We start from the raw sequence: 11,583 nt of genomic DNA on the forward strand, positions 1-11,583 counted from the left end.
ACGTCCTAAGGGATAGTCAGGACTTCATATGACACAGATCTAACTCTACCCTGAGGGAGGAGAGAGCCCCTAATCCACACACAGCTGCTCTCACAGTGTCACCTCTGACATGTCAGGGGACCCTGCAGTGTCTCCTGGGCACACCTCCATCAGCAACACTGGTACATAAGATGGGTGTGCCCAGGAGACACTAGATCTTCTTGCCTCAGCTTCACACACACACACACATGCACACACACACAATTTGGTTTCTACTTTAGGTTTTTTCCTCCTGTATTTGAGGCAGATTCTCAGGTATGCCAGGCTAGCCAAGACCTCACTATGTTACCTGAGGATTACTTTGAACTTCTGATCCTCCTGCCTCTCTCAGGTTCTGGAATTATAGGCATGTTCCATCTGGCCCAAATTCCAACATGGGCTGAAATTCCATTCTCCTACCTTTGCCTCTCAGATACTACAATTTTAGGGTGTCCACCCAGCTAAATATTTTATATAATTAAAAAATAGCAAAAGCAAGTGGGTGTGGTGACCTATACCTTTAGTCTCAGCACTTGGGAGGCAGAGGCAGCCCAATCTCAGTAAGTTCCAGATTAGCCTGCAAAGCATTCTACATAGTGAATTCCAGACCAGTCAAGTTTACACAGTGAGACACTGCATAAAAAAAAAAAATCCTACATTATTTACTTCTCAGAGCTTTCCCTATCAGCAGCAGGTATTCCCTCAGAGCCTCAGTGGCCCAACTCCACCCACCTCCCCCAGCATCCTGGGATTCTTTTACCCAGCCAAGCTGGACCACAAGAAGTCCAGCTCTTCTCCCTGTTGGAGACTCACCCCAATAACTCCCACACATTTTCAGTTCTTCATCTTGTCACCTCCTCAGGGACGTTCTCCCTGTGTGTCAGGGACTTGGAGGAAGGCCATGGCAGCCTGATCTTCCTTGGGTGCCTTCTCTCTCAGAACTATTCTAGGGAGCGCATGACCACTTCTCACACCTCTTTTTTAAAGGCTAATAATGACTGCCTGAGAGAGCTAAGGGCAGGTGACGAGGAGGTGAGGCCAGCTGGCCTAGACAAGTTCAGGCTGGGTGGGGGGATGGAAGGGAAGCTGAACACAGCTGGGGGATTCTGAGTCCCCAGCCTACTCAGACTAACCTACAATTCTGGCTTCTGCAGACCGCCAGACTAAGGCACTCTAGCTAGTGACCTCAGAACATAGAATGTGGAGGGTCAAGGCTCCAACCCACACCTACTGGGTCCCCACCCCACCCCCGAGGCCCCAGGCAGACCTGGAACCTGCTTTTTTTGTTGTTGTTGTTTTCTTACTGTACTTGTTCTGGTGCTTAGTCAGAGGTCAGAGAACCGTCGCATATTGGCAGAGGCAGACAAGGAACTAATTACAGTCCAGTGTAGCCAGAGATGAGGTTGGCAAAGGAGGTCCAATTGTGGGAGACTACTGGAGGTCCCCCCACCCCCTTTCTGTGGTAGCCCAGACTGGCCTCCAACTCAGAAATTGTCCTTGCTTCTGTGGAGGCCCTTCTCTTAATCTTCGGAACCTAAAGGTATGAACTGACAAATAAGCCAGACTGGGCCAGGCAAATGGGGCAGGAGTGTGTGTGCCCATTCCTCGCAGAGGAATTTGAAGAGCTGGAATCTGGCCTAGACTGTAAGTAGGTCTGTCTGGAGAGAGCGGGCTCAGAAAAGGGACGTGGGTGGCGGGTGTGGCTGTTTCCTCAAGAATGTTTTGGGGAAACAGAGAAGGGTAGATGGAACATCTGGACTATGCTGAAAATGGTCCCAAGCGGCCTCACTACATAAGAGTAATTGACGAAACGTGTAGCATTCCATCTAAGATGCCTAAATATGTGCTACATCCCAGAAATTAGGACCAGTAATTTTTTTTTTTTTTAATAGAAAGGTCCTTTGCGGAACTGCTCTTGTCTCTCAGTAAAGGGCAGGGGGGAAAATCGCTCTAGGTCTTTGACCTCACTTTACATTCATGGACAAGAAGCCAGAACCTGGAGGACGAGGCAAAATGATGCTAAAACAAGCATGGCCTTCGCATTGTGGAACACATTTTTGTTTTCAAAATGGGTCGATGCTGGGGCTGCTTCTCCACTGCGCTCTGAGTTCTCAGGAGCCTTAACTCTGCGCGCAGGTGCCAGCCGAACCAAAGCTCCCACCAAAGTACAACACGCCCCCCGAGATAGCGCCTGATTGGCTCGCCCTTCCCACACTCCGAGCCAAGCTTACCTTCTGATTGGCTGTTCTGCGCTCTGGCCTGCGCTGGAACCCTCCATTCTCTTGATTGGCTAGACAACTACCTGAGCTCGCACGGGATTGGACACTGGCAAAGCTGCGAGGGTCCCCGCTCTCTGATTCGCCGCACGGGCCAGCCTCACGGCCTGCACACTGAATGGCTGCGCCACTACCTGCAATCGGCCTCGGATTGGGTGCGTGGCGTCTCCCCGGCGTGATAGGTCAGGACCACCGCCCCCCTTGCTGCCCATTGGCTGCTCCGCCAAGCCCGGTCTCCGGGTAAGATGGCAGCGGACGGACAGTGCTCGCTCCCCGCTTCATGGCGGCCAGTGACCCTCACCCACGTCGAATACCCTGCAGGTAAGAGCCTGCCCCGGCTCCGAGGACGTTCTCCCGGAGCCGGCGCCTCAGCCCCGGGCGTTCGGGGCCGCGCGGGCCGTCTTCGGGGCGCCGTGGAACCGCGGTGGGAACTGTCAAACAGCGAGCCTTGGAGGGGCTCGGCCGGCGCGCGCCGCGCAGGCGCAGTGAAGCGGCGATGAGCTGGGAGAAATTGTGAGCCGCTCGCTCGTGCGCTCTGCGGCTGCGCGGCCGAGTCGCTCTCCGGGGTCCCGGGGTGCTGGTGGGCTGTCCTGGGCCTGGGGTCTGGGTGGGGCGAGCGAGCCTCTGGGCCTGGACTTTGTCCCTTGTGCCCCGCCCTCCCCCAAGCCAGAGAGGCCGCACTCCTGCTCGGCCGTGCAGGGAGTAGTGACAGTTTCCTTCACTATGCTGCGGGCTGCTCGCTGGAGAAAGCTCTCAGTTACAGGGACTGTTCAAGCCCAGGCCAGGTTTGGGAGAATTTGCAGCGCCACGCCCTGAGCGGCGCGGCAGAGGTCGGCCACCAAGGGGGCATGCAGCCCCTGGGAGCTTGACTTGTAAGAGCTTCCATCTGACACGCCTCTGGGAGTGCCCGCCTCTCTGGTGGGAAGGCCCATTAGCCACGGTGCTGAAGTTCCGGCTCGGCTCGGCTCCGTAGAGGGGAGCGGAGCTTAGGCCTTGGGGTGAGACGTTTCCGGGCTCCAGGGTAGGCACCACCCCTCCAGTCACTTCATCTTAAGTGGTTCCAAGTACAGTGTCTCCTTTCTGTAATGGTGTGTGACTCAAATGACCACAGGCCTGAGAGGTGCTGGGCACAGAACCTGGCCCACAGTGGACACCCAGTAAATACCTGTAGTTTAGATCCCTAGCTTGCCAGCACCCTCCCTGGACAAATGTTTGCTGCTGGGCAGCTAGGGGCTCCTTGCTGGCCTCTGGTTTCCAGGAAGGGCCTGTTCTCTTGGGTAGACACCTGCCAGCTTGGGTCTGCTGAGAACACAGGGCCACAGGCCAGAACTTTGGCTCTGAGTGTTCTGGGTTATACGTAAGGTGTGGCAGTCCAGGGTTGGGCCCTATCAAAGTGCCTGTTCATCAGCCAACCACCTACCCATCCATCCGTCCATCCTGCATTCCTTTAGCATCTCCCAAGTGCTAGGCCCTGGGCCAGCTCAGTGTTTGGAATGATGAAGTCCCCGCACTCTTGTTCTATGGAAAGTCTCTGCTCCAGAGGAAGGAAACCAGGCCCGGAGAAGGGGAGAGACTTGACTGGGGCCTCCACAGCTTCCCGACTTTGCCTCCCTGGCCTCAGAGTAGCTTCTTGGAGGGCTCATGGCCTTTCAGGTGAGAAGGCCCCTGCAGCTGTGAACATCATAACACATACAGGCTGTGGGTGGTGTGGGACCTGGTTGAGCCTGAGGACATCTGGCAAGGTGCCCCCACACTTCATGTCACTTACCACACTGAACATGCTTTCTTCATGTTCCTGAGTCCTGTGGCAAGTCATACATTGCTACACTCCAGACAGTAGGTTATGGAGACCTTGTCACTACCCTAAAGTACAGAGGGCAAAGAGAGGTCCCACACAGCTACTAACACTCACCAGTGGGTCACCAACCACGTCCCAGTCACATGTCTCACCAGGCAAGCTGAGAATCTGGGGACGGTAGGCTCCTCCGTATGATGTGCTGGGCTGGGTCTCAGCTCCTGGCTTTTGAGTTCACCCAGGCAGCATCCTAGGTGGGGGAGCCACGTGTGCATGGGTCCAAAAGTAGGGCGGCACAGTGTGTTCAGGGAGCTGGAGTAATGTCCCTGCAATGGGAGCAGAGGGTGGGAGGGAAATGGGCCAGGGCTGCAGAGTCCGGTAAGCAGGGCCTAAGGAAACACATCCCAAGGGCAGGGGAGGCGTGTGGATTAGAGAGAGCTGAGGCTAGAGTCCCTGGCCTCGGGAAAGCCTGAGGGGCTTACTTGCTATAAGACAACCTGAGGAATTGGTCAGAGGTTTAGGGACCCTAGCTGTTCCCTGTCCCCATAACCCAGCACTTATCAGTTGAGCTGTGACAGAGTTGGCATCTCAGGGATGGAAAGACATGGGCTCAGAGAAGGGGCGGCTTCCCTCATAGTTACTTAGCGATGTGTGAGCATCAGAATTTGAGCTGAGGTCTCTGGCCAACTCTAGTCAATCTTTCCTGGTAAGGCCAGCTAAGGTATATGTGACTCTATCCTTTAAGGCCTGGAATCTGCTCTCTGCCCTCTGGGTATGTGCCCGTTTGTGTCGAGCCAGACTGCTGGGGTGGGCCATTTCCTACACTGGGGTCACCCAGCCTTCGTGATTGTCACTGTTGGAGCAGCCTGTGTGCCGGAGACCTTTGCCAGGCATTTGACATCACTTCTGTACAGTTCTGGAAAGGGTACATCCCAAAGGAAAGAATGTGGAGGTTTAGGGAGGTGGGCCTGCCTGCATTCCTGCAAGCAGCTCCAGCTACAGGAAACTACTCACCTGGCCTCTGAGTAGTTTGTACTCTGCCACCTTGTTTCAGTGGTGAGAGTGGCCTTTGGACGCGACCTTGCCTGTCCAAAGACGTGACTCTAATCTTGAGTTCTGCCTCTCAGAGGGGCCCGTGGTCCTCACTGCCTCCCGCCAGGCTTTGGCAGGAGAGGAACACAGTGCCTTGCCTATGGAGAAGCTCTGAAAAACTGCTACCCGTGTGGTTGTGAGCGGCCACTTTGAGCTGGCCCCGCTGGAGTCTCCAGTGTGTCTCTGTATCTGGTGTCTGGAAGAACACAGGCTTCTCCAGAGGCCCCAGCCCCATGAGGGCGGCCCAGAAACATGCCAGGTCAGAACTTGGGGTTCAGGCTTCCCCTCTGGCGGAGTGATGAGCACAATATCTCAATCAGGCCAGAAACTGGGCTCCATCCAGGCCCCATAGCCCTGCCGATACTCACTTCCTTCTGTAAAATGGGGACAAACAGACACCATCTTGAAATTAAAGATGTGCAGATACCTGTCAGCTGTGGGGGGAGTCGGGATGTCCATGGCTGTGGCCCTGGGCTCTCAGACCTCCCCTTTTGTTTAAGCCCTGTTGACTTTCCAGGTGCCGAGCCCTTTTCTGACCCCATGCCTTGTCTCATGCTGTTCCTTTGCTCCCACAGGTGATCTGTCTGGCCACCTCCTGGCCTACCTGAGCCTCAGCCCTATTTTCGTCATTGTTGGTTTTGTGACCCTCATCATATTCAAGCGGGAGCTACACACGGTGAGCCGTTGACCAGAGAGCCTCTGTTGGGTCTCCAGTGCCTTCCCCTGCAAAGCCTTAAGAGTCTCCTGGCTGGGTCCAGGCCATTCACTCATTGGTCTGGGCTGTCTATTGAGAGGCCACCGTCCCGGGGACTGGGTGGCGGCCTGCAGCTATGCAGAGGCCCAGCTGAGTGCCCATCTTTCCCAGCAGATTTCATTCCTTGGGGGACTGGCACTGAATGAGGGCGTCAACTGGCTGATCAAACACGTCATCCAGGAGCCTCGGCCCTGTGGAGGTAGGGCTGAGACTTTGCAGACCCAGGGATTCATGTTGGACACTGTGCGGAAGCCCGTATCTCCCATGATGCCCTGTTCTTTTTCTCCCCCAGGCCCGCACACAGCAGTGGGCACTAAGTACGGGATGCCCTCCAGCCATTCCCAGTTCATGTGGTTCTTCTCTGTCTATTCCTTCCTTTTCCTGTATTTAAGGTGAGCGCCCCACCTGCACCCCTGCTGTGTAGCTCTGCTCTGCTGGGGACTGCTGCCTAAGGCTCTGGAATGGGACCAGGGGCTGTTGGGAGGCCTGGATTCAGGTTGTGGGCTGAGGCTGTCTGATGTGCCTCTTTTCCCAGAATGCACCAAACAAATAACGCCAGGTTCTTGGACTTGCTGTGGAGGCATGTGCTGTCTCTAGGGCTCCTCACCGTGGCCTTTCTCGTCTCCTATAGCAGGTATGGAGGGAGGAGGAGCCCCACCCTGCAACCTGCCCACCTGGGTCCTGTTAGGTCTTGGGCTCTTTTGAACAGCCTCTGTGGACCTGGGCCCAGACACTGTAGGTTATGACTAGAAAAAGGACACAGTCTCTAATTTTAACAGACAGGGCTCCAGCTGCCCTTTCCAGTGTAGCAGATAAACTGTGACTTTAACTGTAGTTTCTTGCATTAGCCATTTGTCCCCAGCTTTCTGGGGTGGGGAGTGGAGTAGGGGCTCTGCAGACAAGCTCCCGTTTAAGAGCTGGACAGTAAGGAGCAGGTGTAGAGATGGGCGTGTTTCTGCATGCCTGCTGCCCTCTGGACGTGCCCAGTCTGTGTGTGTGTCTTCACACCTATACCCAGGGTCCTCAGGAACCCATTAGCAACCTCAGGCATGGGGTATTATATAGGCCTTGCCTGGTTGGCTCTCATGAATTTCCTTTCTGGCCTTGCTCAGGGTCTACCTGCTGTACCACACCTGGAGCCAGGTGTTTTATGGGGGCGTTGCTGGAAGCCTCATGGCCGTCGCCTGGTTTGTCATCACCCAGGAAGTCCTCACTCCGTTGTTCCCCAGGATAGCAGCCTGGTAAGCACTTCCCCTTCCTGGCTCTGTGTCCCTGCCCCTCCTGCAGTTCTATCTGTGGAGAGCTTTGTGGCCTGGATGGCACAGTGTCCCGGCCTCTGGTGGCACAAGGCTTAGAACCCACCCTCCTGGCTACACCTCCCCCAGGGGCTTATGGGTCTCTCAGATTCTGCAGCCACAGTGCCATCCTCTGTCCTTGCCTCAGCACTTAGAGACTTAAAGGGCAGCCAGAGTCTTGTGGAGCCGAGGAGGAGGTGGTAGGGGCTCCAGGAACTACTGGGACATCTGACCTGGTGGCCTGCTCACACCCTCACTGTGGCCCTGGCTTTTGGGTATCTGTCTCTCCAGGCCCATCTCCGAGTTTTTCCTCATCCGGGACACGAGCCTCATTCCCAATGTGCTCTGGTTTGAATACACAGTAACCAGGGCAGAAGCCAGGTGAGTGAGGGGACAGCAGTCATCACTGCCCACTCCCCACCCCGTTGGAAAGGCTCCTCAGAAGCTAGACAGTTGCTTGCATTCCTGACACTGACGTATATGCTGTGCTCCCATTTTCTCAGGTGGGAAAGCTGAGGCTCAGGGAGAAGGAAGCTGCTTGAGCTCCGTCTGTTAGTGGGGGAGGGAACAGGTAGGAAACTGCTGGCCCAGTGTGCCCACTTCCCTTTAAAGCCCTGGGCCTCGGGGTTCTCAGAGCCCATAAGTGTGGCCATCCTCAGCTCTAATCAGCTTTCTGTTAGGTGGGTAAACTGAGCTGGGGTCAGCTTGAAGCTGGGCACAAGCTGGGCTTTGGCATCTCCTGACTCACACGTTTCTACTTAACGTTTCCCCAGTCTGGCATGGAGTGCCTCAGAGCAGGGGACACCCAGCTTCCCCCTAGGTCTGAGGGGAAGGTCACGCACCTGAGGAAGCCTGGGAGGTTTTCCAAGAGGGTAATGGGAGCCATCAGGAGGGATAGAGCGGGGTAGGTGTCCGGCGGCTAAGCCATGTGTTAGTTAGTACACCAAGGTCCAAATTATCCTAACAAGCTTAAGGGTAAAGCCTGGATCCATGAGGAAAGGGGATTTGAGGGTTAGGGCAAGGCAATCCCATTAGTGGCAGAAAGGCCCCAGATGCCCCAGGCTCAGCTCTCCACCCGGCTCCCAGCGTGGCCAGCGCTGCCTCGCCTGCTCAGCTGGCTGCCACCTGCCTTCATTCTCTCCCTGGCTCCGGTCAGGCTGTGAGCAGGGACTGAGCTCAGAGAGACACAGCCACGGTCCCACCCTCCTGGTGTTCACAGCCGCATGGTCCTTGTGAGGGGGCGAAGCTCAGAGGCTTAGCGAGTGACAGGGTCCCAGAGGAGACAGACAGACAGACAGACAGACAGGGAGGCGTCTGGGAGAGGAACAGCTTGAGTGACGCTCTTGAGACAGACAGGCAGACAGGCAGGCAGACAGATTGATGTGCGTGAGCCAGGAAGCAAGTTGGAGGGCTGGGGCCACATCACACCAGGACCCTGTGGGCCATGTTAGCTTTCTAGTTCTACAGACAGGTACCTCACACAAGCACTGTTCTGAGCCTCAGCTAGCCCCTCTAGAGACCAACAAAGACTCTTCTGCTTCCGTCCTGGGAACCCCTTCAGTGCACCTTCCTCTGCCACCTTTCTGTGGCTGTGTCGGTGGTAGTACAAGAACCTTGGGCTGACTTATCTGTGAAGGAATGCCTAGCCAAGTACCACTGACCTTTCTTGTCTTGCCCATCCCCTGGCTCACTTCCTGAGCTCGAGACCTAGGTCATCAGGACACAGCCCAGCCAAATGCTCTTCAGGTTCCAGCCCAGGGCAGGAGCTCTGACTGGCCTGGCCTAGCCTGGCCCGGCGGCTATGGTTTGCTGTTGAGACTAAGCAGGGAGCTGTGGGGCTGACCAGCCACTCAGTTCCAGACATCCCCACATCTAAACCAGCCCATTTTGCAGGAACAGACAGCGCAAACTGGGAACAAAACTTCAGTGACTGGTGGGTGTGGCTGGTCGAGCCTCCGGATCTGGCCTGCACCATGCCTTCCTTGCAGGATGGACAGAATGATGGATGGAGGGGTAAAGCAGAGACCTCTCCAGACCCGAGTCACCAAGCAGAGCCTTTTTTTTCCTTATTTTAATTTTAATGGACATGGTGGACCAAAGTGCTGAGTCAGGTTCTCAGCCAGGACCCTGGAAGGGCCTGCTGTGTGGGAGTCACATGGCCACAGCCCGTCTCTGCTGCTGCCAGCTCCTGACTGAGTGGAAAGTGCTCTTGGCATGGGCCTCAGTGTGTGGGTAGAGCGTGGGTAGAGCGCTTGTCCCTCTGGTCCTGAGATCAGGAACTCTAGGTAGCGGAATGCGCACTATTTATTCTTTGGGGGTTGTAGAGTCCATGCTGCAGAGGCTGCCCTGTGTACAAAGGGCCCAGGTTAGACCCTGTGCTCTGAGCCTCGGTAGGACAGCCTGCCTCCTGCTGGGCCTGAGCAGGGCCTGGGGCCCAGGAGTGAGGCATCCCCTGCTGTCCCTGCCACCATTGCCATTCCAGAACCCTGTCAGTGTTTCCTTGTCTGGGGCAGGGTGCAGAGCCAGCCCCGTCCTGTCCCATCCAGTGGGCTGGGCTGCTGGCTTGTGCTCTTCCCTGTATCAACCCGACATCACAAGGGCTTTCTCTGGTCCTCTATCCCTTCCTGACAAAAGAGCCTGCACATCCGGGTGAGCACACCCAAGCGTTTACAGCTCCTTTTGTCTGGCCATAGCAGTCTGTCTTCATCCCCACTTGAACAAAGGACAGGAACCAGGAGCTGGGACGCTGGCAGTGTGGCAGCGCAGACACCTCCCCCCTGGCCTGCCCATGTGCTCTGGATTTGTCCCTGGCCTGCCCTGGAAGCTGGAAACCAGTGCAGGTTGACCCTGGAGTCTGCCTGGGCGTGGGCTCTGATCCCCAGCTTCCTAGCTTTGAGGAGTCCCTTTTAAGGGCCTCTCTCCAAGTTGCCCTGCCACAGCTGTGGAGATGCTTCCAGAGCTGAAGCAGCCCCTGGGGGAGCTGTGTGGACCCCCCGTCTCTCTGCGGAGGTCCCTAACCTGCTGCTGAAGCACAAGTTTTTGGTGCTTTCCTTGTGTTTGTTAAAGGCCGTGTCCAAGCCTCAGATGCCAGGGCCAGGGCTGGTTTCTAGGGAGGCAGGTCAGTCACATCCCCGCCCCTTCCCCTAGGAGTTTTATTTTTTACTTTTTGCCTGAGACAAGCCAAGTGTGAGGTGGTTTAAGAAAACAAATGAAATTGTTTACTATTGTTTTAAAATAAAATCTGAAACTCTAGAGGCTGAGTATACATTTACTTGAGCTTCTGAAAGGAGGCTGGGACAGCTGGGGCCCTCAGGGACAAGGATGTGGGAAGACCATGAAGTCACATCCAGGATATTTTAGTCCCCTCTAACCCCCAAAGTGAGGATTTGAATGGCCCCGACATCTGCCACAAGCCTGCCAGCCTCTGGTGCCTGTCACTGATGTCTGGTCTGTGCTCCTGTCAGACGCCCTCCCTGCAGGCCTGCCTATCTTTGGCCAGGTTTTCCTCCACAGAATAGTCCTGAGGACTGAGCATCTGCCCTTAACAAGGCTTCTGTGTCCAATTCCACTTGCATTGTCTGCCTCAGTGAGGAGACTTCTGCCTCAGAACTGTCTGCCGCCAGGCTGAGGGCCTGAGGCCTTGGAGCACTGAGTTGAGCACAGCCTGGCTGAGGCTGCTAGTTTCCTTTCCTGGCAGGTTATGCTCTACCCGCTCTGAGCGGGGGTATATGGGAAATACACCCTTACTGTGGGAAAGCCTGCTGAAGCAGTTGGGTGGAGGGAGACCAGAATCTTGGCAATTACGACTTCTAACTAGTAGTGACCCCAACAGAAAGTGTATTCTAGACTTCAAATTACTGTTACAGTTTTTACAGTGGAGTCCAGCTCTTCTCTGTGTCCTAGTCAGAACTAGGACACACCCCTGGGGAAATCTGATTAGCCCCTACTAGCACTGGCTAGGCAGTTCCTTTCTGTATACTTGCTGCCCTGGGCGCCTGAGGGGTGTGATCTGAGCTTCAGGAACAGACCTTCCCTGCACTACAGATGACTAATATAGCTTTGAGAGCCTGACAGAAGCAGTGACTTTAGCTTCTCTGAGGTGGTTTCGTCATAGAAAACTGGTACGTCCTGCAGGCCCTGCCTCAGGTGAGCACACAGGTCAGTCAGGTGTGCCGGCCGCCCTCCCAGCCCCACATTCCAAGCACGTAAGTACCCAGGGACTTCCGCAGGACATGTACCCTCTAGCGGGTGTCAGGGTTGTTTCTCCAGCCCACTTCCAGTCATCATATGCTTGTAGCGACTGGGCCTTTAGTGTGTCCCTGCTCCATTACCCCTCCTGTTGAGCTCAGGATG

General features: G+C 55.5%; 1 protein-coding gene across 2 annotated transcripts; it reads left to right on the plus strand.

Annotated features, from left to right (window-relative positions):
- Positions 1 to 2,389: 2,389 nt before the first annotated feature.
- On the plus strand, positions 2,390 to 10,482 carry Dolpp1 (dolichyldiphosphatase 1). Of its 2 annotated transcripts, XM_052182095.1 has the most exons (9): positions 2,553 to 2,615; positions 3,746 to 3,947; positions 5,757 to 5,857; positions 6,050 to 6,134; positions 6,228 to 6,327; positions 6,471 to 6,569; positions 7,048 to 7,176; positions 7,522 to 7,611; positions 9,124 to 10,482. In XM_052182095.1, exons 2-9 carry the CDS (start codon positions 3,788 to 3,790, stop codon positions 9,158 to 9,160), a joined length of 801 nt encoding a protein of 266 aa, XP_052038055.1. In that variant the 5' UTR covers positions 2,553 to 2,615; positions 3,746 to 3,787; the 3' UTR covers positions 9,161 to 10,482. The 2 variants fall into 2 exon arrangements, with proteins under 2 accessions (XP_052038056.1, XP_052038055.1); XM_052182096.1 differs by lacking the exon at positions 3,746 to 3,947 and having other exon boundaries at positions 2,390 to 2,615.
- Positions 10,483 to 11,583: the final 1,101 nt, after the last annotated feature.

The sequence above is a fragment of the Apodemus sylvaticus genome, chromosome 5 (genome assembly GCF_947179515.1).
Source record: "Apodemus sylvaticus chromosome 5, mApoSyl1.1, whole genome shotgun sequence".
NCBI lineage: Eukaryota > Metazoa > Chordata > Mammalia > Rodentia > Muridae > Apodemus > Apodemus sylvaticus.

Excerpts from the sequence above, each read along its gene's own strand:
- Dolpp1 (XM_052182095.1), top strand. The coding sequence starts at position 3,788 with ATGATGAAGTCCCCGCACTCTTGTTCTATGGAAAGTCTCTGCTCCAGA. Across the intron at positions 7,177-7,521 it reads TTCCCCAGGATAGCAGCCTG|GCCCATCTCCGAGTTTTTCC; the intron begins GTAAGCACTTCC and ends CTGTCTCTCCAG. Across the intron at positions 7,612-9,123 it reads GTAACCAGGGCAGAAGCCAG|GAACAGACAGCGCAAACTGG; the intron begins GTGAGTGAGGGG and ends CCCATTTTGCAG.